General features: G+C 44.1%; 1 protein-coding gene across 1 annotated transcript in view; it reads left to right on the forward strand.

Moving 5' to 3' along the window:
• The window catches only part of NUP93 (nucleoporin 93), a 152,080-nt gene that overhangs the window by 118,104 nt on the left and 11,027 nt on the right, over window positions 1–22,949 (forward strand). The window contains exons 10-18 of the mRNA XM_070953254.1: window positions 907–1,064; window positions 3,940–4,105; window positions 6,150–6,243; window positions 8,403–8,594; window positions 12,206–12,332; window positions 12,444–12,516; window positions 14,874–14,918; window positions 20,322–20,438; window positions 22,825–22,943. Of these exons, the coding sequence (XP_070809355.1) occupies window positions 907–1,064; window positions 3,940–4,105; window positions 6,150–6,243; window positions 8,403–8,594; window positions 12,206–12,332; window positions 12,444–12,516; window positions 14,874–14,918; window positions 20,322–20,438; window positions 22,825–22,943 (1,091 nt within the window). The remainder of the gene's footprint in view (window positions 1–906; window positions 1,065–3,939; window positions 4,106–6,149; window positions 6,244–8,402; window positions 8,595–12,205; window positions 12,333–12,443; window positions 12,517–14,873; window positions 14,919–20,321; window positions 20,439–22,824; window positions 22,944–22,949) is intronic.

The raw sequence follows: 22,949 nt of genomic DNA on the forward strand, positions 1-22,949 counted from the left end.
ATGAGAGAAGAGAGAAACAGCGTTCACCAATTCCCCTCTGACCGTATCCTCTTCTATACCAGTTTGAAGAATTCCCCATCTGTCTGGAGCACAAAGACCTCCCATGTAAAGGGAAATTTTTGCTAAAATGGCTCCCTGCATCTATGGAAGCTCCTGATAGGTGAAATTTGCATTCATGAATATGCAAATATAATTTCTTAAAAAATTATAGTACACATTAGAATAAGCACCATTTTCCAAAAGGCAGACAGGATTTGAATATCAGTAAGAGCGGTTTGCTTTCTTTTAAAAGGTATGCAAGACTTATTTTTATACAGTGGAATCTTCGGTCAATTGTAGGTATCACTTACAGTTTAAACATGTGTTTCCTATCATCTAAATTCAAGGTCTTTGTTACAGTATAGCAGTCCTTGACTTACGACAATTCATTTAGTGACCAACGACACTGAAAAAAAGTGACTTATGACTGTTTTCATACTGGCAACCATTGCCACACCCCCATGGGCACATGATCAAAATTCAGGCACTTGGCAAGTGACTCATTTATGACGGTTGCAGTGTTCCATGCTCACGTGATCCCTTTTTGCGACCTTCTGACGAGCAAAGTCAATGGGGGGGGGGGAAGCCAGATTCACTTAACAACCGAGTTACTAACTTTTAACAATGGCGGTGATTGCCTTAACAACTATTATTTATTATTTATTAATGAGATTTATATGCCGCCCTACCTACAGCCGGACTCAGGGACTGTGGCAAGACCGGTTGTAAAATGGAGCACAGCTCGTTTTAACACCTGCCTCGCTTAGCGACCGAAATTTTGGGCCCAATTGCAGCCGTAAGTCGAGGAACTGTCCGTTAACAAGTCAAATCTCTGGACATTTTTTTTTTCTGCCTGTATTGTTTTAGGATGGGGAAGTGGAAAATCATCCTGTCTGGGCCATCATTTACTATTGCATGCGATGCGGGGACTTAATGGCAGCCATGCAAGTGGTCAACCTAGCTCAGCACCAGCTGGGAGATTTCAAAACTTGGTTCCAGGAGTACATGCACAGCAAAGACACAAGGTACTTGGCAGGCGTGGGCTTCAAAAAATTTAGCAAGGGGTTCTCTGCCTGGTTGCTGGGTGGGCGTGGCCATGGTGGGCGTGCCCTAGTCAGCCTCCTGTACCACGGCCGGGGGGTGGGTGTGGGTTAATTTGATTTATATGCCTCCCTTCTCCGGAGATTCAGGACGGCTTTCAATGCATTAAGCAATAGCCTTCATACTTTTGTATATTTTATACAAAGTCAGCTTATTGCCCCCACAAACTGGGTCCTCAATTTACCTACCTTAGAAAGGATGGAAGGCTGAGTCAACCTTGAGCCTGGTGAGATTCGAACTTACTTTAATTGCAGACAGTTGGTGTTAAATTACAGTGCTTAGTCTGCAGAGCTATCCAGGCTCTTTTTGCCCTCCCTGGGCTCCGGAGGCATTCCTTGTGCCTCCGGGAGGGCGAAGATTGCCTCCCCAGGCTCCGGAGGCCCTCTGGAGGCCTGAAACGGGCCCGTTTCCAGCCTTCTCGAACTTCTGGTAGGCCTGTTGTTCGCTCTCCCTGCGCCTCCGCACGTGCCCTGCACTTACCTGCATCCAAAACGGGCCGCGTGGGGGCTCCTGGGAGGGGTGGGGCAGGGGGGGTGGGGCCAGCCAGGAGTAGGATTTGTGGGTTCTCCGAACTGCACAGAATCTTAGCTAGAGGTTCTCCTGAACCCCTGCGAACCCCCAGCAGCTTCACCCCTGGTACTTGGGTAACGCCAGAAGAGTCCAGGAGAAAGTATGAGTGTCACGGGGCGACGGGAAGCAGAAGAACTAATTTCGCCGAAAGTCCTGATTCTGGTTGGAACTTTTAAATGCTGGGGCCATTTCTGCTCACCTTCAAAATCAACCTGAAGATAAGACAAGCTTCAAGTTTTCGAGTTGCGCAGAAGTCGTTTGATACTTTAAATCTCTGGTAACCTTTTTTAATAATTTAATTTGTACTTCCTGCAAGCGTATTATTTGGTATCTCCCCCGCTGCAGCTTCATTTGTATTTTCTTCCTTCTGTTCGGTTGATTTAATCCATTAATACTAATTGATATTAACCGAAGTCCGTCTCCTGCCATTTTGTTTGTTTAGTTCTTTCAATCCATTTCTTTTTTTTGTCTCGTCACCATCTGGGATCCCGAGCCCCCAATGATTTGGTCTTCTCCTTGTTCTCTTAAGGCCTTCTGCTCCTTTATTGCTTCCGTTTTCAGCAACTCTTCTTGGCTTTCACTTTCTATCTCTTCCTCACTCTCTTGCTTATCAGCTTTAAAGTGCACGTCAAAAAATTCCTGCACATCAACCTTGGCCGCTTGAAGATGTGTGGACTTTCAGCTCCCAGAATTCTCTAGCTGGGGAATTCTGGAAGTCGAAGTCCAGACATCTTCCAAGTGTCCATGGTTGAGGAAACACTGCCTTGAATGAATGGTTCTGAAGCAGTTGGGACTCACAGAAGGTGCAGCCATTTGAAAAATCCACTTTTATTTTTCTCCTTCAAATGGAACATAATCTCTTTTTAAAATTAAAGCACTCTTTCTGAGTGTGAAGCTACATTATGTCGGTGGGAGGTTCCTTCGGATCTGTTCTTTCGATCCACATCACAACGCTGAATTTGGATTACCGAAGTTATATTATTAGGTCGGTTTCTGCGATATAAAATACATGAGCAGCAGTGTTCAGTCAGCCAAAAGGCGTCAAGAAAACAGTATTTCTGTCACAGGAAAGCTGCGTGGCTCAAAAGACGACTTTTTTTTAATAAGTCACTTTTTAAAATTAGGTTATAAAGTGTTATAAAATACAAAATATGAAAGCGACTAAAAGGGCAGGGATAGGGAGGGGGAGAGGGCAGAGAAAAGTGAGGAAGGGTAAGGAAAGAAAAAGAAAAAGACTTTATCTGTTACAGTAGAATAGGGCATTAACAATAATCACAACTTTTCGTTTTACCATAATAGTATAAACCAGTCATTCCTACAAAAATCTATCAATCTAATCCAGGGATGGCTAACCTTTTCTGGACCGAGTGCCCAAAGTGCACAGCCCCCGTGCATCCATCCCGCCCCGTGCATGCGTACGCAGTCCCCCGCATGTGCCTCGCCCCCCATTGCATGCGCAGCAGAGACCCAAAGACCAGCTGGCTGGCGGGAGATGCATGCGGAGCTGAGCTGACTGGGGCAACGGCTCGCATGCCCACGGAGAGGGCACTGCGTGCCACCTCTGGCACGTGTGCCATAGGTTTGCCATCACGGGTCTAATTTGTAAAACCCAGAATCAACGTTTCATTCATTTCCACACCAAGCATGAAGTTCAGAAGCGGTTTCCATGTGGAAACAGAAGTATTTTGTGTTCTTTTCATTAAGCAAAGTAGTCAATTTTGCCATTTCAGCCAACTCCATCAGCTTCTGGAGCCATTCTTCTATAGTAGGAATCGAAGCGCCCTTCCATTTTTGCTCATACAATATTCTTGCTGTTGCAACAACATATATACTATATAAATATGTAGTATATATGTATGTATGTATATACAGTATATATATATATATGTAGCAGCAACATATATACTATATATATATAGTAACGAAGTTCCAAACTTTTTCTCCAGTTCTTTTTCCATTAAGCCCAAGAGGAAAAGTTTCTGGTTTCATATCTATCTCCATTTTCAGGATTTTCTGTATTTAAAATATAAATCATAGTCCAATTTTTTTTTTCTTTATCACATGTCTACCATAGATGATAAAAGGTTCCTTCTGTGTTTTTACACTTCCAACATACATTTGGAAAAGATCACTTTTGAAGCACGGGTAGCTACTTTGAGAAGAAAATTGCAGATTTCACTGTTTTTTAAGACATCTCAAGTTTCAGCTTTTCATTTTTTTAAATTGTAGGCTTTCTCCTGCCACCGAGAACAAAGTTCGCCTCCATTACAGACGGGCTCTGAGAAACAACACGGACCCTTACAAAAGAGCTGTGTATTGTATCATAGGCCGGTGTGATATTGCCGATAACCACAGTGAAGTTGCAGATAAAACGGAAGATTATCTTTGGCTGAAGGTAATCCGCTTCCCTTCAAAATGATTGCGCTGCCTTTTTTTTTGGATAGTATTCATTTTTCTTCCTCCTCATATAAACATAAACACGATCGAAGATGGCCCAGCTATTATTATCCTACTCCAGTTCAGCACCTATGTAACAGTGGTGAAATCCAAATATTTTTACTACCGGTTCTGTGGGTGTGGCTTGGTGGGCATGGCTTGGTGGGCGTGGCATGGGAAGGATACTGCAAAATCTCCATTCTCATCCCGTTCTGGAGCCAGCCAGAGGTGGCATTTGCCGGTTCTCCGAACTGCTCAAAATGTCCACTACCGGTTCTCCAGAACCTGTCAGAACCTGCTGCATTTCACCCCTGCTATGTAATAGAAGTCACTCTTCCAATAGATGACATAGATTTACAGTAGTGGCCAAAATTATGGAAACCTTTTGGGAAAAGTGTATTTTCTAAAACTAGCTAATAACACCACTTTTTTTTGGAGTAGTAGTACCATAAAATGATATATCAATGGAAAGAGAATTTAATCAAGAATGTAATGCAATAACTTTTATGAAGGATTTGCTATTAGAATAGCAGTGACAGTATAAAGAAGAAAAGTGAAACATGTAGAAAAAACGAGATATACATAAATGATCACCATGTCGGTTAATCCTTAGTTGGGTAACCTTTAGCATGAATGACGGCCTTACAACGTCTTCCCATGGAGTGAACCAAGTCTTTGAGTTCTGCAGCTGTTATAATGTGAAACCAAGATTGAACGATGGCTTCTATTAACTGGGTTTTATTTCTGTGTAGTTTCTGACTAACAAGTTTCTTTAGTCGGCTCCATAGATTTTCAATTGGGTGAAGGTCTGGGCTATTCCCAGGCCATTCCAGCAATAGAATAGGATTATCTTGAAACTCCAAAAAAAAAAAAAAAAAAAAAAAAAAAAAGTGGTGTTATTAGCCATCAAACCTCAAAAATACACTTTTCCCAAAAGATTCCCACAATTTTGGCCAGTACTGTATATGTAAATATAAGATCAAAACTTCCTGAGTTTTCTCTTTCTGTTTGTTGTCATTCTGGAAAGCATTTAATATATTAGATACACTGGAATCATTCTAGTTACTAGAATTTTGTCATTCTAAGCCATCAGGTTATTATTATTGGTTTGATTTAAGAAACCTCTCTTCACAAAAATGTAAGATACAAGATCAAAAAATGTACAAGTTAAACAGATCTTGCCCAGAAACTAACCACCTTAATTGCGTTCTGTCCTGCTTCTAAGAAGTCCTGAGGTGTACACTGATCAGGACACAAAAGGCAGATACACATACGTGTTGTTTTCTTCATGTCACCATAATCGCAGAAGCCACCGGATAGCTCCATTGGTTCAGAGTTCCTCTGGATCTTGTTGTACCCGTGTGCAGTCTATTCAATGAATTCCATACTTCCAGGGGTGGACTACTCCGGGTTCACTCGGGTTCGGGCGATCCTCTAGTGAAGATTCTATGCGGTTTGGTGAACTCCCAAATTCCACTCCTGGCTGGCCCCTCCCCTCCCCTCCCCTCCCAGGAGTCTCCATGTAGCCCGTTTTGGACACCAGATAAGTGCAGGGCCCGTGTGGAGGCTCGGGGAGGGCAAAAAACGGGCCTCCTGGAGGCTCTGGAAGGCTGGAAACGGGCCCATTTCCGACTTATGGAGGGCCTCTGGAGCCTGAGGAGGCTGTTTTCACTCTCCTGGAGGCTCAAGGAAAGCCTCCGGAGCCTGGGGAGGGCAAAAACACCCTCCCCCCCCACGCATCAACCTCCATGGTGCAGGAGGTTGACTAGGCCATGCTCACCCAGCAACTGGGCAGAGAACCCGTTGCTAAAATTTTTGAAGCCCACCCCTGCATACTTCCCAGTTTTCACCAGACCCTGGTACCAGCTCCTCCGTTGGTTCCATCCAGCGTTGGCACTTTGTAGCTTTCCATAGATCCCTTCCGCGTTCGGAAAATGTATTGCATGCATCCCTCGGGAAAGGAAAGAGGGATGCACGAGTTACTTTTTCTGTCTTTTTTCTAGCTGAATCAAGTGTGCTTTGACGAGAACAGTTCTAGCGCACCGCAAGACAGGCTGACTTTGTCCCAGTTCCAGAAACAACTGCTTGAAGATTACGGTAAGTTCAGCTAGGGACATCACCTGGAGGTTTCTGAAAATAAACTCAATTATGCAGAAAGGTGATCCCAGATCTTGAGTAGATCTAGTGCTGGGACTTTTAAAAAATGAATTTGTTCAATAAACTTGACACGACATATCAAAGTAAGCGTTCTTGTATGAGCCTTATGGCTCTAGTAGATAGTAAAGACTCAGAAATTGGCAATTTATGATTTTTCTTCAAAAGCCAGACTGGTACTATTATCTTAGCAGTCATATTTAAGAAACGTTTATGATTCCATCTGCCTTGCCACCTGTTCTGTAGTTTTCCAGTTAAATCTGTCCAGGTATTAAGATGCCTTGTCAGGCTTCTGGGAAGTGACAAGAATTTTAAATCAAATTAAAATAACAACAACAACAACTTCCTAGTATTCCTAGGAAAGAACCTTCTCTCACATTGCTTTGAGGTTATGCTGTAGGGAAATCAATCCGCCTCTTCCATTCAAATGTAAATTATTGATTTTTGTTGATGCTTGGGTCACTGTTAATTTTTATCCTGAATTTTCTGAAATTCTGCCATTGTTCTTTCAACATCTGTTAGTTGGCTCAAGTGATGCCCAGGGTAGTCTTTGAGTTATAACCATTCATTTAGGGACCATTCGAAGTTTATAACAATACGGGAAAAAGCAACTTTTGCCCCAGTTTTCACAACTGATAAAATTGCAGCATCCCTATGGTCACGCTTGGTGACTGACTCATATTTATGACGGTTGCATGTCCCGGGGGGGGGTCATGTGATCCCCTTTTACGACCTTCTGAAAAAATCCAATGGGGAAGTCAGATTCACTTAACAACCATAGTTGCCGACTTAACAAAATGCAGTGATTCACTCAAGAACGTGTGGCAAGAAAAAGTTGTAAAATGGGGCAAAAACTCACTTCGCAATTGTCTTCAATCCAATTCAAACCTTTATTATCAGCGCACAACATTTGTGCAATGAGATTGGTTGAGCTCCCTCAGTGCACCCCCCCAACACAATACAACTCACAGTGAAGACAGAAAATCCCTAACCCAATATTTATTTATTTATTTATTTATTTATTTATTTATTTATTTATTTATTTATTTATTTATTTATTTATTTATTTATTTATTGGTTCGATTTATATGCCGCCCTTTTCCAGAGACTCAGGGCGGCTTACAATGTGTTAAGCAATAGCCTTCATACTTTTGTATATACCTGTTTAGTAGGGCTTTTGGCCCCCCCAAGCAGTGTTCTTTTTTATACAAAGTCAGCTTATTGCCCCCACAATCCGGGTCCTCATTTTACCTACCTCGGAAGGATGGAAGGCTGAGTCAACCTTGAGCCTGGTGAGATTTGAACTTGCAGTAATTGCAGGCAGCTGGTGTTACTTAACAGCGCTTTAGTCTGCTGCGCCACCAAGGCTCTTAAATAAATAAATAAATCATTTTAACAAAACCCCCAGTCCTATTGTCCCAGTGTGAACATGTTACACGTTGCGTCGGCCCTGCAAGCCCATCCTACTACGTAGTTATGATGCTATTTCTCATTCAGGAGTCTGACAGCCCACGGATAAAAACTGTTCTTCAGCCTGTTTGTGCGGCTGGCTTTGCTTCTATATCTCCTTCCCGATGGCAGGAGGGTAAAGAAGGGCTGACCAGGGTGAGAGCCGTCCCTTGAGAGTCGTCTTGCTTAGGAACGGAAATGTTGGGCTCGATAGGAGCCTTGGTAGTACAGTGGTTTAAAGCACCCTGTTATTAAGCTGGTTATTAAGACCGGCTGCCTGCAATTACTGCAGGTTCGAATCTTGCCAGGCTCAAGGTTGACTCAGCCTTCCATCCTTTCTAAGGTAGGTAAATTGAGGACCCAGATTGTGGGGGCAATAAGCTGACTTTGTATAAAAATATACAAAAAGGATGAAGGCTATTGCTTAACGCATTGTAAGCCGCCCTGAGTCTCTGGAGAAGGGCGGCATATAAATAAAAAAATTAAAAATTAAATTAATTAATTGTGGTCATAAGTCAAGGACTACCAGTACCAATAAAATAAACTATTTACCAACGTTATCTGCTTTTTCCAACCTGTTTTTGACAAGTGACGTCTGCATTGTTGAGGATCAGCTGTAAAAACATCCTTCCCTTGTGCTTGTTTTTCTCCAGGCGAATCGCATTTTACCGTGAACCAGCAGCCCTTCCTCTACTTCCAAGTCTTGTTCCTCACCGCCCAGTTCGAAGCTGCCATCGCTTTCCTTTTCCGTACCGAACGTTTGCGTTGCCACGCTGTACATGTGGCTTTGGTTCTCTTTGAGCTGAAGCTGTTGCTGAAATCGTCTGGGCAGAGCGCACAACTCTGTAAGTTTTGTTGGTCTGTGGTCATGGCGCTGTTTTGACTCCTTCAAGGGAATAAAGATGGCCAAATCGTCTGAACGGTAGACTGACATGCGAGACGCACGATAAGAGAGATACTTTTTAAAATAACTAGACCAGCATTTTGCAATGTTGGCAACTTGAAAGACGCGTGGGCTTCAATTCCCAGAATTCCCCAGGATTCAGCAAGGGGAACGACTGGGAGGAATTCTGGCTGGGGAATTCTGGGAATCGTAGTCCACACATCTTCAAGTTGCCCAGGTTCAGAAATGCTGAATTAGACTGATGAATAACTTTCTTTTAAGTGGACCACTGGCATTCCAGAGGCTGAAAGGGAGTTGTTATGACCTCACAACAGTTGCACGAAGGGATGTGGAATGGCTAATTCATAATCTCATGTTGCACTGGGGAGTAATTGACAGGTGACATCCTATATACCTGTCAGAATTCCGCAGGATTGCACTGTCAACATTTGGCACCATGTTGAGTTTCCCCCCCCTTTCCCCCCCCCCATTTTTTCTAAATAAAACAAAGCTTGATGTACCTAATTTGATAAGTGAATAGGATTAGGTTAACCATACCTTTTTGAGAGAGAAAAATAATGTCGGTGTCAGCCTTCCAGAAAACCCCCCAACTCCAAGTATGTTTTTCAAAGTTCTATTTACTAGAATAGGTAAACTGGCACATCTGGGAAAACCCGAATCTGAGAGGTCCAGGTTTTCCCTCAGTAAATCAAAACCCCCAAAACCATCCCCTCACTCCTCCATCGATCACATCCAATCACCATCCGTTCCATCTCGAGACCTCACTCCGACCACTTCTTCTCCAGATGCAGGATCGCCTTGATCTTGACCGACCGGAAGAATGCTATTATGTCTACAGACAACCCCTCTACTAAATTCCCCCCTCCTACTTTCCCACACAGGAGAAGGTGGCATCATGGAAGCCTCCGGCCTAATATGGCTTCCAAAGCTGAAAGTCGGACAATTTGGGATGATATATCACTTCCAATGATACCCGTCTCTTATCAGCATTTTTTTTATTTTAGAACCCTGATCCCGGGCTCTCCAAGTAGCTGTCTAGAAAGTACCGTATTTTTCAGAGTATAAAACGCACCTTTCTTCGCCCTAAAAGTGGGTGAAAATTTAGGTGCATCTTATAGACCGAATATGGGCATTTTTGCCCCCCCCGAACTCTCCGCATGTCACATTTTGGCCCTCCCAGGCCCCCAGAAGCACCCTGTAGTGCTCCACATGGCCTGTTTTTCGCGAAAATTGGGCATTGCGAGCACTGCAGAGTGCTTCTGGGGGCCGAGAAGGGCGAAAAACCAACATGCGGAGACTAAAAATTATTTTTTTCTTGTTTTCCTCCTGTAAATTTAGGTGCGTCTTATAGTCCGAAAAATACGGTAACTCGTGGGAACAATTCATAGATCAGCGTTTTGTTCTTTTCTTTGGCTTGCTGAAAGCAGCCCTAAGAATTACGGATACAGTGGCCTCTTGGTTAGCACAGTGTATTGCCTCTCAATGAAAGTTTTGTTTTCTGTTTCCTTGGCTAATCCCGCTAACAGCTGTTGCAGTTATAAAAGTCACCAGTTCTGGTGACTGTCACCACATGGTGGCAGGCAGCCAGACCAACAGCTGAGAAAAATAAATGAACATCAGGAGAATGAGCTTTATTGTCCTGCTTTCATAGGCGGGAGAGAAGATATGAACCTTCAACGCAGCTATCGTAAAAATCTAAGAATCCTTTCCTCCCTCCCTCCCTCCCTCCCTTCAAGGAATTAAGTCCTGTCTGGTATTCGAAGCCTTTAAAAAAAAGTCTTAAAATGTTGAAAGTGGCAGAACTCATGTTTTCCCCCATTTTATCAGTAGCTGGAAGTTTGATTGACATATCACAACCAATGCAATTAGATGTTATTGTTACTCTTCCGATTCTGGGCATTCATTCATTCATTCATTCATTCATTCATTCATTCATTCATTCATTCATACAATCTGTACAGCCTTTCATCTCAAACCAATGATTCCGGGTGGCAAACAATGGTTAAACAGAAGGCAGTCTTCTAGTCCAGTCCCAACTTCAAAGCAGGAGTTATACCATCCCTGTCAAATGGTTATTCAGTTTATTTTTGAAAACCTCCAGTGATAAGAGCACCCAAAATTCTAGGAAGCAAGCTACTCCATTGATTAATTTCTCACTGTCCAAAAATGTCTCCTTACCTGCAGTTTGGATCTCCCTCTGATAAGCTTCCACCTGGTATTTCATATTCCTGCCCTCAGGTGCCCTAGAGAGGCCCCCTCTTCTATGACAGCCCACCAAGTACTGGACGATTGCTATCATGCCACCCCTAATCAGGGGTGAAATTCAGCAGGTTCTGACAGATTCTGGAGAACCGGTAGCGGAAATTTTGAGTAGTTCGGAGAACCGGCAAAGACCACCTCTGGCTGGCCCCAGAATGGGGAGGGAATGGGGATTTTGCAATATCCTTCCCTGAGGAGTGGGGTGGGAATGGAGATTTTGCAGTATCCTTCCCCTGGAGTGGGGTGGGAATGGAGATTTTGCAATATCCTTCCCCCAGGAGTGGGGAGGGAATGGGGATTTTGCAATATCCTTCCCCCAGAAGTGGGGAGGGAATGGGGATTTTGCAGTATCCTTCCCCTAGGAGTGGGGTGGGAATGGAGATTTTGCAATATCCTTCCCCCAGGAGTGGGGAGGGAATGGGGATTTTGCAGTATCCTTCCCCTAGGAGTGGGGTGGGAATGGAGATTTTGCAATATCCTTCCCCCAGGAGTGGGGAGGGAATGGGGATTTTGCAGTATCCTTCCCCTAGGAGTGGGGTGGGAATGGAGATTTTGCAATATCCTTCCCCCAGGAGTGGGGAGGGAATGGGGATTTTGCAGTATCCTTCCCCCAGGAGAAATTTCGTTGCATACAACTCTCAAAGTTGTATGCAACTTTGCATACAACTCAAAGGGTCACCACCTCCAATATACACTACAACTCTCAGTCCCTAGGTGTGCCTTGCAAAGCGGGGCGCTCTCTTCCCGAGTTGTCAGGTCAGCCTGCGCTGTTCCTGCCTTCTCTCCACTTTCTGTGCTCGGGGATCAGGAGGGGGTGATCCTTGCTCATCGCCTGAGCTCCATCGCTCCTCATTTCCACTGCTTGCCCTCTCTCAGTCATCCTGCCCCCGTTCCTCCCTGCTAACAAGCCATCCCAATCCGGAAGGGCCCTGGGCTGCCTCAGCCTGCTCCTCCCCACATTCTTCCGAAGCCAACGAAGCTGCCCCCTCGATCTCCATCAGCTCCAGCTCTGGGTTATCCTCCACCGCAGATTCAGGCTCCAACGGGGGCATGAAGATAAGATAATTTCTTATCTTACTCTCTTCCCAGTAGCTTTTCTCATCGTTAGTTGTTGGGTTAAGAAAACCTTTGGAACGGTTTTCAAGCAGCTTTATATCAACCTTAGCGTTCTGAAATCTCTGGGAACTGGAAGAGGATTGCTTCTAAATGTAGATTTTGTCCTTCTGGGTAGCCACCGTTCTTTCTTGAACAAAATGGTGCCGTTGCATGAAATTTGTCTCATTCCCATTTCAGTGAGCCATGAAGCCGGCGACCCTCCGGCCACCCGGCGTCTGAATTTTGTCCGACTTCTGATGCTGTACACCCGCAAGTTTGAATCGACAGACCCCCGCGAAGCTTTGCAGTACTTCTATTTTCTCAGGTCGGTTCCTGCCCTATTTAAGCGAAAGGGGCGGGAAGGGTGCCCGATTCAAACGACTGCAACGGTGAAGCGGGATCTGTGGTACTGACCGCTGTGTGATCCTTGTTTTAGGAACGAGAAGGACAGCCAAGGCGAAAACATGTTTCTGCGTTGCGTGAGCGAGTTGGTGATCGAGAGCCGAGAGGTACGCAAGGATCATTTGATTCCTTTCCTCCTGTTAGGTTGGAATTCCTGCTTTCCATAAGAGAGACCCACTCTGCAAGTTGAGAATTTCTGGGTGGGTTCAGAAATCCCCGATTTTTTTTTTCTTTTCATATTTTACAACCACAATCTTTATTACGGTCACAGTACCTCAAATAAAGGCAATTAAAAACAACAATAGTACTAAAAAACAAAAATAAAGGTCTGTAGAGATTTTCAGTCCTCCAGGTCATGGTTGTCCCAAAGGGGCTTTTTTTTTCAGGAGGCAACTGGACAGATGGTCATTTGCATCCTTTTGGAGGGTCGTTGAAGCCCTTGGAAGTTTATCTGTGTCCTCAGGTGACCACCTGAGCGGTGCTCCTGCTTCCTATAGTTTGCATTTTTTTTTCTTTTTGAAATCTGTTCATACTCCCACATCATGAATGGATTTCCCCCAATAATTTCAGTCTACAGGAAAGATTTGCACTACTCTGGTGACCCTGGGGACACAGATAAACCTCCAAGGGGCCTCAACGACCCTCTAAAAAGGATGCAAATGACCAGCTCTGTCTGCAAGGAATATAAATCCTTCCATTCTTCACCATCCTGTCAGAGCTGAAGAAGCTTCTTGGATGAGAAGCGAAACGTCTTCAAAAGAAAAAACAAGAAAGTCCAGCTGTCTCCTGAAAATGCACCTTAATTGGGACAACCAGGACCTGGATGACTGAGAATCTCTATAGACTTTTAGCTATCCAATTTGGGATGGACACCCTTTGAAGGGTATGGGAGTAGGAATGGATTTCCAGAGGAAAAAAATTGCAGACTACAGGAACCAGGAGGCACCACTCAGGTGTCCCTGAGGATACAGATAAACCTCCAAGGGGCCTCAACGACCCTCTAAAAGGATGCAAATGACCAGCTGTCTGCAGGGAATACAAATCCTTCCATTCCCCTCCATCCAGTTAGAGCTAAAGAAGCTTCTTGGATGAAAAGTGAAACGTCTTCAAAAGGAAAAAAAAAACAAGAAAGCCTCTTGAAAAAAGCATCTTTGGGACATGCATATTGTGCATTTTTTTCCCATTCTCTATTTAGAATGCATGTTGAGAGATGGATCATACCTGGTGGGGTGTGGCTGCTTTAGGGACCCTGTGGTCACTCATAAGGGCGAATGACAACAAAGGTGCTTGAGAAGCTGTAATTTGGGAACCATGTCATAAGTAACTTTAGGGGGATCGTTCGAAACTTCAAATGATTGCTCAGCAACTGGTCTGCAAGTTGAGGACTACCTGTATCCATTAAAATCTGGATCATTCATAATAGCAATAGCACTTAGACTTCTTCTTCTTCTTTTTTTCAATTCCACATTCATTTTATTAATTAAAAGAGTGCAAACCATTTTCACCTGAATTTTTACAGTTTTTAAACATTACATTTACAAATGGGTATTTCTGCTTAAGGTATAACACTCAGGAGAAGATAAATACACCAGGATACATGAAGTAATAGGCATATAGTTATAAACATGCTTTTAAGGGATCAGCCAAATTTAAGCTTAAAATCAGAACATCTTCAGTAGCTTAAATGCAATGCAGAAAAGGCTATTTTCAACTGGCCAGAGCTGGAGTAATTCGGAGAGAGAGAAAACTCCTCTTGGAAAATATTTAAATAGCTTCAGACAACGATGTACACTGTTTAAAATAATTGCAGCAGGCAAGCATCTGTTCTTCATCACCTTAAACCTTGCCACATCACTGATGAATACAAGCTAAGGTAAAAGTACTTTTTTTGGAGGTGTATCAGGTGGAAACTTCTGTTAAATGGGACTGGAAAACCAGTATAGCTAGAATTTTCAGAGATAAAGTCAGGAAAAATCTGTGTAAGGCATTTCCAGGAAAAGTGGGGCAGTGTTCCCGAGAAACAAGCTACCAAATGCTAATCAAACATCAGACAGTTCTCGCATCATTAAAAGCTCTTATCTGAGACCAAACAGAACAAACAAATTGGAATAATTTCTTATCAGAAGCAGCCTATGTCAATAAAATCAACGAAGGATAAAGAAAGATTAGAGAAGCACTTAGACTTCCATACTACTTCATAGTGCTTTCCAGCCCTCTCTAAGCAGTTTACAGAGTCAGCATCTTGTCCCCAACAATCTGGGTCCTCATTTTACCCACCTCGGAAGGAGGGAAGGCTGAGTCAACCTTGAGCCTGGTGAGATTCGAACTGCCAAATTGCAGTCAGCTGGCAGTCATCAGGAGTAGCCTGCGGGACTGCACTCTAACCATTGTGCCACCGTGGCTCATAATAGGAGTACCAGTATACCTTTCCTAACTCGGTTTTTGTTTTCTTTTGCATGGATAGTTTGACATGATTCTTGGAAAACTGGAGAACGATGGCAGTAGAAAGGTAACTCCACTTATAGATCTCTTCTCTTCTTTTGAATAGCTCAATGACACTGAATGTTGAGTGTAAGGCCAAAATATTATTGAATTGTATGTCAGAAATGAAAGAATACGCGGTGGCCTTGCTGCTGTTAATTTAAAAACACTATTTGTTTTAAAAACAAGAAAAGCTTGTAGTCCTCATAATCTATTGAAGTATTTAAGAACTGGAAAAGTCTATTATCTTTTTTCCTGATTCCATGCTCCTTCATTGCAAAGAAATTGCTCTTCCACCCACCTCAATCTTCCCAGCACCTTCTCCTTTTTCACTCCCCTACCAACCCCTTTCTCCCCTTGCGCTTTTGGATGGACTGCACTGTTCCCACTTTGCCACTCATTTAAATCGCACACTTCATTCAGGGGTGGGTTCTAAATTTTTTTACTACCGGTTCTGTGGGCGTGGCTTATTTTGTGCGTGTGGCTTGGTGGTGGTGGTAATGTGACTGGGTGGGTATGGCCAACTTTTTTTTTTTTTTTACTTTTAAAAGCATTTTTTTCTACAACCTTAAGAGGGTGCAGGAAAAAAATGTTTTTAGAAGCCTCTGACAATCAGGGAACTCAGCTGGGATCGCCAGAGGCTTTTAAAGGCATTTTTTTCCCCCTACAACCTCTTCGGCTGAAGAGGTTGCAGAAAAAAAAATGCTTTTAGAAGCCTCTGACGATCAGGCAACTCAGCTGGGATCGCCAGAGGCTTTTAAAGGCATTTTTCCCCCTACCACCTCTTCGACCAAAGGGGTTGCAGAAAAAAATGCTTTTAAAAGCCTCTGATGATCCCAGCTGAGCCGCGCGATCATCAGAGGCTTCTTTTTTTTAGTTTTAAAAGCATTTTTCCGGCTGAAGAGGTTGTAGAAAAAATGCTTTTAAAAGTAAAAAAAAAAAAAAGCCTCTGATGAGGTGTGCGGGGTAAGTGAGCGGCGACCGGGCCAGGGACTGGTTCGGGGGCATGGCCAGCCAATGTTATTACCAGTTCTCCGAACTACTACAAATTTTTACTACCGGTTCTTGCGAACCAGTGTGAACCGGAAGCAACTCACCACTGACTTCATTCCATATTTGGAACAAACTGATCCCGTTTCATTCCACGTGTGAATCAACACAACCTCTTAAACATGGGGGTTTTGGTTTGGGCATCGGCGGTACATGAACATCGCACGTTTCACGCTTCCCCGTTTAATCAGTTGCAGATAAATCCTGCTGCCATCCTCTTCCTGTGCATTTCGGAGCTCTTCTTCTGAATCAGATATGAAGCCTTGCACAGCTTCTCTTTTTTGCATGCAGAAAAGCATTTTAAATTGCTGGTTAAGGAAGATTCTGTAGTTGCTGTGACAGTTTTAGGTCATCTGGGGAAGGCAGGAAGGGAGGATCAGGAAGGGTCACGATGTAATGGCGTGTAGGAATGGCCTTGGGATCAGAGGAGGGGGTAGGGATGTTGCCTAGGGAACGATCCAATAAGGGGGCAGGGGAGCCCACAGCTGGGTAGAGAAAGAAACTCAGAAAGGATCCTCTCCAACATCTCAAGCTGAAAAAGAGACAGTGGGAATGTCAGGGTTCCAAGTAATACATCCATAACAAACAGAACTCCGAGGCAACTAGGTTCCTCAAAGAATTGGTTTATTGGACATATCATATTGGCATAAACTGGTGAAAACCGACTCTGAATATTCCCGCAGTTTTCACCTAATTAAAAGTAAAAAGTTTTTCCCCTTTTCCCAAACAGTCAGTCACATGGGCCAATCAAAGTCCTGTCCGGTTGCCAGGCGATGTCCCTCCTCCTCTCCCTGGCCACCTGTGGGAATATCCTTGGTTCCCAGGAGAAAGTTTATTTATTTTTATTTTATTTTGAATTTGTATACCGCCCTTGTCCCCGAGGACTCAGGGCGGTGAACAGCCAAGTAAAAACATCAAATACAAATATTAAAATACAGTTAAAATATATATATATAAATTTGGCCCCATTAATTAAAAACGATAAACAAAACAATTAAAAACGCTTAAAAAAAAAATTAGGCCAGCCTGGTATTTTTGTTTTGGCTACGCAACCTCTCTATCTCTATTCCCCCCTCCCTATCCCTCAGCTCCAGTGTGGCAACACTGAAGCCTCAAAATGGCCTCAGTCAGGTCAGCTTCAGAGTTGACAGGGAGATTTGTACTTTCAGACTTGCCAGATTCTGCTGATATAGCTTTACAGTAAAGTAGAATTAGCCATTCTGTTCGAGTTTCAGGTCTAGTCTACCTGGGAAGGTTGACACAGGGGGATAAAATTGGCTGTGTTTTTCCTATGTCTGACAGAGGTTCTGGCTAGGATTCAGTAGGCTTTCAGCTGAATCCTATCCAGGTAGTCCTCAGCTTACAACATCACATCAATTTTTTTTTCATTCATTGGCATCCTTCAGTCTCAAGAGACTATGGTATCGTGCTCTGGAAAGAGGTCCTAAAACAGCATCTGGTGTGACTAAAAAGGCCAATTCGAGAGTGGCAATCCCTTCCACACGGAGGGCAGGTACATTCCGTCCCCTGCCCAGCTTCCAGATTTCACTGGTTCCGGGACGGCCTCTTTGCCTCGGCCTGCCGAACAAGCGTCTCTTCGAATTGGAGAAGGCCATGCTGCGTCTTTAGCCTCCAAGCTGAACGATCGGAGGTCAAGGTTTCCCAGTTGTTAATGTCCATTCCCAGGGCCTTTAGGTCCCTCTTGCAGATATCCTTATATTGTAGTTGCGGTCTCCCTCTGAGGCGTTTTCCCTGCACTAATTTTCCATACAGGAGATCTTTCGGAATCCATCACAATAGAGCCAATAAAATAAAACAATAAAACATCACAATAGAGCCCAACATTTCCATTGCTAAGCGAGACAGTTGTTAAGTGAGCTTTGCCCTATTTTACGGACCTTTCTTGCCACCGTTGTTAAGTGAATCACCACAGTTGTTAAGTTAGCAACACGGTTGTTAAGCGAATCTGGCTTCCTCCATTGACTTTGCATGTCAGAAGGTCTCAAAAGGGGGGAGGGGTCACACGACCCCAGGGACACTTCAATCATCATAAATATGAGCCAGTTGTCAAGCGTCTGAATTCTGATCACGTGATCACGAGGGTGCGGCGATGATTGTCAAGTGTGAAAAGGATCATAAGTCCCTTTTTTTCTGTAGCATTGTAACCAGAGGTGGTATTGAGCCGGTTCTGTCCGGATCGCCCGAACCGGTAGTGGAAATTGCGGGTGGCTCTGCCCATCCGCCCCGGCTTTATGATGAGTTTTTTTGGCATGTTTTTGAGGTTGTGCGCATGCGCGCGCTCACATTTGCGAACCGGTAGGGAAGGTAAGTGAATGCCACCCTGGTCGTGTCTTTGAATAGTCACCGAACAAGTGGCTGTAAGTCGAGGACTAATCTGTAATTAATCCGAAGTGAAAACCCATGAGCTTTCTTGTTTAAATTCCGGGTGCTCGTAGGGTCCTGCTAGTATTCTCCACAGTGGCACTCGCTTGGATAGGATATGGCTGCAGATGAGGAGGCCGGAAAAGTGGCTAGGCAAGAACCCAGGGAATTTGGGTTCTTTTGAACCCAAGGCCGTTGAACCCAAGCCCGTTGTTCAAAAAGAAAAGGTCAGGAGTTGGAATGAAAAAGTAACAGGGGAAGCACTAGGCCAGTGATGACGAAACTTGAGCACCGAGTGCCCAAACCAGAATGTGCGTGCATGTGCATGGGCTGGAAACCCCGAAAACTAGCTGGCCGGCGCGCACATCCCTGTTTTTGGGCTGTTTTTTGGGCCTTCGAAAACAGCCTGAAAATGCCCCCCAAAATGGCCCAAAAATGGCCCGGAAAATGGCCTTTTTTTGGCCATTTTTCAGGCCATTTTCAGACTGTTTTCCGGCGCTCTGGGGTCTGCGACCAGCTGGCCAGCGCTCATGTGCGTGCCAGAAACCAGAAGAGCAGCTGGCGACGGCATGCGTGCCCACAGAGAGGGCTCTGCATGTGCCACCTCTGGCATGCGTGCCATAGGTTCACCGTCACGGCACTAGGCTGCTGGAGTGATGCTCTCTTCAAACCCTGATGTCTGGTAGAGACCTTTACTTCTTTTTGGAACTTGGTGGACATCCAGCTGGTGGCAGTGTAGCCATTTTATGTCACGAAGAAAAATCCTGCGGTCGTTTTTTTTTTTTTTTTTTTTTTCTTCCTGCCAATTTTGATGATGTTCTTTTGTCGTCCCAGTGTACAGTGTAGACCTGGTCTTATATTTTTTTGAACCCTGAAATAAGCGCTTGGCCTTATTGCCATGCACTCAAAAGCCCGATTGGGCTTATTATCAGGGGATGTCTTATTTTGGGGAAAACAGGATAGATAGATAGATAGATAGATAGAGAGAGAGAGAGAGAGAGAGAGAGAAAGAAAGAAAGAAAGAAAGAAAGAAAGAAAGAAAGAAAGAAAGAAAGAAAGAAAGAAAGAAAGAAAGATAGAAAGATAGATGGATGGATGATAGATACCGTGTTTCCCCGAAAATAAGACCCTGTCTTATATTTTTTTGAATCCTGAAATAAGCGCTTGGCCTTATTGCCATGCACTCAAAAGCCCGATTGGGCTTATTATCAGGGGATGTCTTATTTGGGGGGAAACAGGATAGATAGATAGATAGATAGATAGATAGATAGATAGATAGATAGATAGAAAGAAAGAAAGAAAGAAAGAAAGAAAGAAAGAAAGAAAGAAAGAAAGAAAGAAAGAAAGATGGATGATAGATACCGTGTTTTCCCGAAAATAAGACCCTGTCTTATATTTTTTTGAATCCTGAAATAAGCTCTTGGCCTTATTGCCATGCACTCAAAAGCCCGATTGGCCTTATTATCAGGGGATGTCTTATTTGGGGGGAAACAGGGTAGCTGGCTGGAGAATTCTGGGAGTTGAAGTCCACAAGTCTTAAAGCTGCCAAGTTTGAAGACCTCTGGACTATAGCATTGGCCTCCAAACTTTTGGGTTCCAGCGACTTGGGGTGGCTGTGGTTTTGTGCACTGCCTTGATTCTTCAAGTCCTCATGGAGCAGTGCCGGTTCCGAGACTAGGGGTTGAGGGACCCCTGCTTTTCCAGAAAGAGGAAGCACATTCCAAGAAGGGGGCCCAGAAGCCCAGAAATGGATCAGAGACAGAGGAAGAGAAAGCCTCTCCCTAGAATCTCCCACGTTATATCCGTTTGGATGAGAGCAGACAAAGTTTAGTCTGGCAAGATTCTGTCTATATGGCGCGAGATAATAAATAACTGACTGGATTGTTCTCTATCGCTCTTGGCCTTGGCCTGACACTATTCAGTTTTTCTAAATATTTTATCTCACCTTCCCCCCCACTTCCCTCTCCCCCCCACCCCCCAATTTGCCATCTTTCATCAGCCTGGAGTTATTGACAAGTTCACGAGAGACACCAAACCAATTATTAACAAAGTGGCCTCAGTGGCAGAAAGCAAAGGATTGTTCGAAGAGGCTGCCAAACTTTACGACCTTGCCAAGGTAAGTGGGGTTTCAAAGATACTTTGGATATGTTCATCGCCTTACATTGTTTGTAAAAATAATAAAAAGGCAATAGCACTTAGACTGATCAAGGAGAGCTTCAACCTGGAAATAAGGAGACATTTTCTGACAGTGAGAACAATCCACCCATGGAACAGAAGTTGCCTTCGGAAGTTGTGGGAGCTTCATCACTGGAGGCTTTCAAGAAGAGACTGGACTACCATCTGTCAGAAATGGTGTGGGGTCTCCTGCTCGAGCAGAGGGCTGGACTAGATGACCTCCAAGGTCCCTTCCAACTCTGTTAATCTGTTATATACCACTTCACAGTGCTTTAGGGTGCTCTCTAAGTGGTTTACAGTGTCAGCATATTGCCCCCAACAATCTGGATCCTCATTTTACCTAAAAGACAGGATACAAATACAGGTAGTCCTTGACTTCCCACGACAATGGAATCCAACATTTCTGTTGCTAAGTGAAACATTTATTTTGCCCCATTTTACGACCTTTCTTGCCAGAGTTGTGAAGTGAATCAATGCAATTGTTAAATTAGTAACAGAGTGGTCTTAAGTGAATCTAGCGTCCCCCTTGACTTTCCTTCTCAGAAGATTGTGAAAGGGGATCACGTGACCTGGGACCAGGGGTGAAATCCAGCAGGTTCTGACAGGTTCTGGAGAACCGGTTGCGGAAATTTTGAGTAGTTCAGAGAACCGGCAAATACCACATCTCACTGGCCCCAGGAGTGGGGAGAGAATGGGGATTTTGCAATATCCTTCCCCTAGAGTGGAATGGGAATGGAGATTTTGCAGTATCCTTCCCCTGCCGCATCCACCAAGCCACACCACGCCTACCATGCCACGCCCACAAAACCGGTAGTAAAAAAAAATTGGATTTCACCACTGCCCGGGACACTGCATCCCTCATAAATACGAGTCAGTTGCCAAACGTCTGAATTTTGATCACATGACCATGGAGAGGCTGCAACGGTCATAAGTGTGAAAAACGATCCCAAGTCACTTTTTTTCCAGTGCCGCTCTAACTTTGAATGGTCACTAAGTGAACTGTTACAAGTCAAGGACTACCTCTAAGCACACACCAAGTTGTGATGGAGTTAGCACAGGTGGCTAAATTGACCGCTCTGATCAAAGAAAAAAAATAAATACAAATACCTTTATTTCTACTTGAAAACCGCTTCTAATCTTCGTGCTTGAGGTGGGAAACAAAAAGAAACTGTGGGGACCAGCTGCCCCCCCCCCCCCAATATTCCAAGAAAGTACGAACTCTTGAGAACTTTGTATTTCAAAAGGAACCTTTTATTGAAAGGGATGAAAGCGAGTCAAAACTCAAAGCAGGCTCTGGGGTCCCTCAGGGCATGCAGTTCAGGATAAAGGAAACTAGGAACCCCCTCCCCACCTTCCGATGTGGTTTCTGACCAAGCCGCCGGGTGTGAATGCGAATTGCACCAGCCTCTCTGAGAAACAGATACAAAGAGCTTCTCAGGGTCATCTTACAATCCACTCGTTCCCCCCCACCCCTTTCATTTCCCGAGTTGTGAGAATTCTCCAGGCATTCCTGGCGCCAGGCAACGGTTATAAATCAGGGTAAAGTTTATAAAAAGAGGATCAGGCAAGAAATTAGGTACTTAGGACACATAGGAAAAGAACTAAATGTGACAATTCCGGGCCCTTTCTTCCACGAAGAATGGCAGATACACGGATGTGACAGAAACTTTGATTTTGGGTGCTACAGATTAGTTGGATTTGTTGTTAAAGAAATGTCTAGTTTAAACTATTATGTAAAAGTAAAAAGTTGAGGTTAATGCCTTATTCTACCGCACTGAAGGGAATCGAATATCTTTTCTTTCGTTTCCCCCCTCTTCTTTCCCTCGCTTTTCTCTTCCCTTTTTCCTTCCCTATTTCTCCTCTTGTTTACTTCTGTATTTTCTTTGTGGGCTGCTTTATAAACTAATAAAAATTGTTAAAAAAGAAAAGAAAAGGGGACCCAGTTTGTGGGGGCAATAAGCTGACTTTGTATAAATATACAAAAGTATGAAGGCTATTGCTTAACGCATTGTAAGCTGCCCTGAGTCTCCGGAGAAGGGCGGCATATAAATCAAATTAAAAAAAAAAAAAGAAGAAGAAGAAGTAGAAAGTTGTGAAGCCTTTCAGAAGGTTTAATGGCAGAAGATCTGCTTCTAATTTGTTGCAGATAGAAAGCATGAGGCTTCTCCTTAAGCTTTTCGCTTTGCTCGCTGCCACCAATCTCAGTTGACCAGGAGAGTTCCTGGGCTCTGCCCCTGAGCCCTCCCTTCTCCCCCATGATTTCTTTCCAAAAAGGCCTCCTGACTTGGTCCTGCAATGCCTCCTTTCTCTCTTTGTGCCTCCCTCAGAACCCCGACAAAGTCCTTGAGCTGATGAACAAGTTGCTCAGCCCCATCGTGTCTCAGGTCAGCGCTCCCCAGTCCAACAAGGAAAGGCTGAAGAACATGGCACATGCCATTGCAGAGAGGTAAGA

The sequence above is a fragment of the Pituophis catenifer genome, unplaced genomic scaffold (genome assembly GCF_029215685.1).
Source record: "Pituophis catenifer annectens isolate HBS135680 unplaced genomic scaffold, rPitCat1.0.hap2 SCAF_13, whole genome shotgun sequence".
In the NCBI taxonomy this organism is placed as follows: Eukaryota; Metazoa; Chordata; class Lepidosauria; order Squamata; family Colubridae; genus Pituophis; species Pituophis catenifer.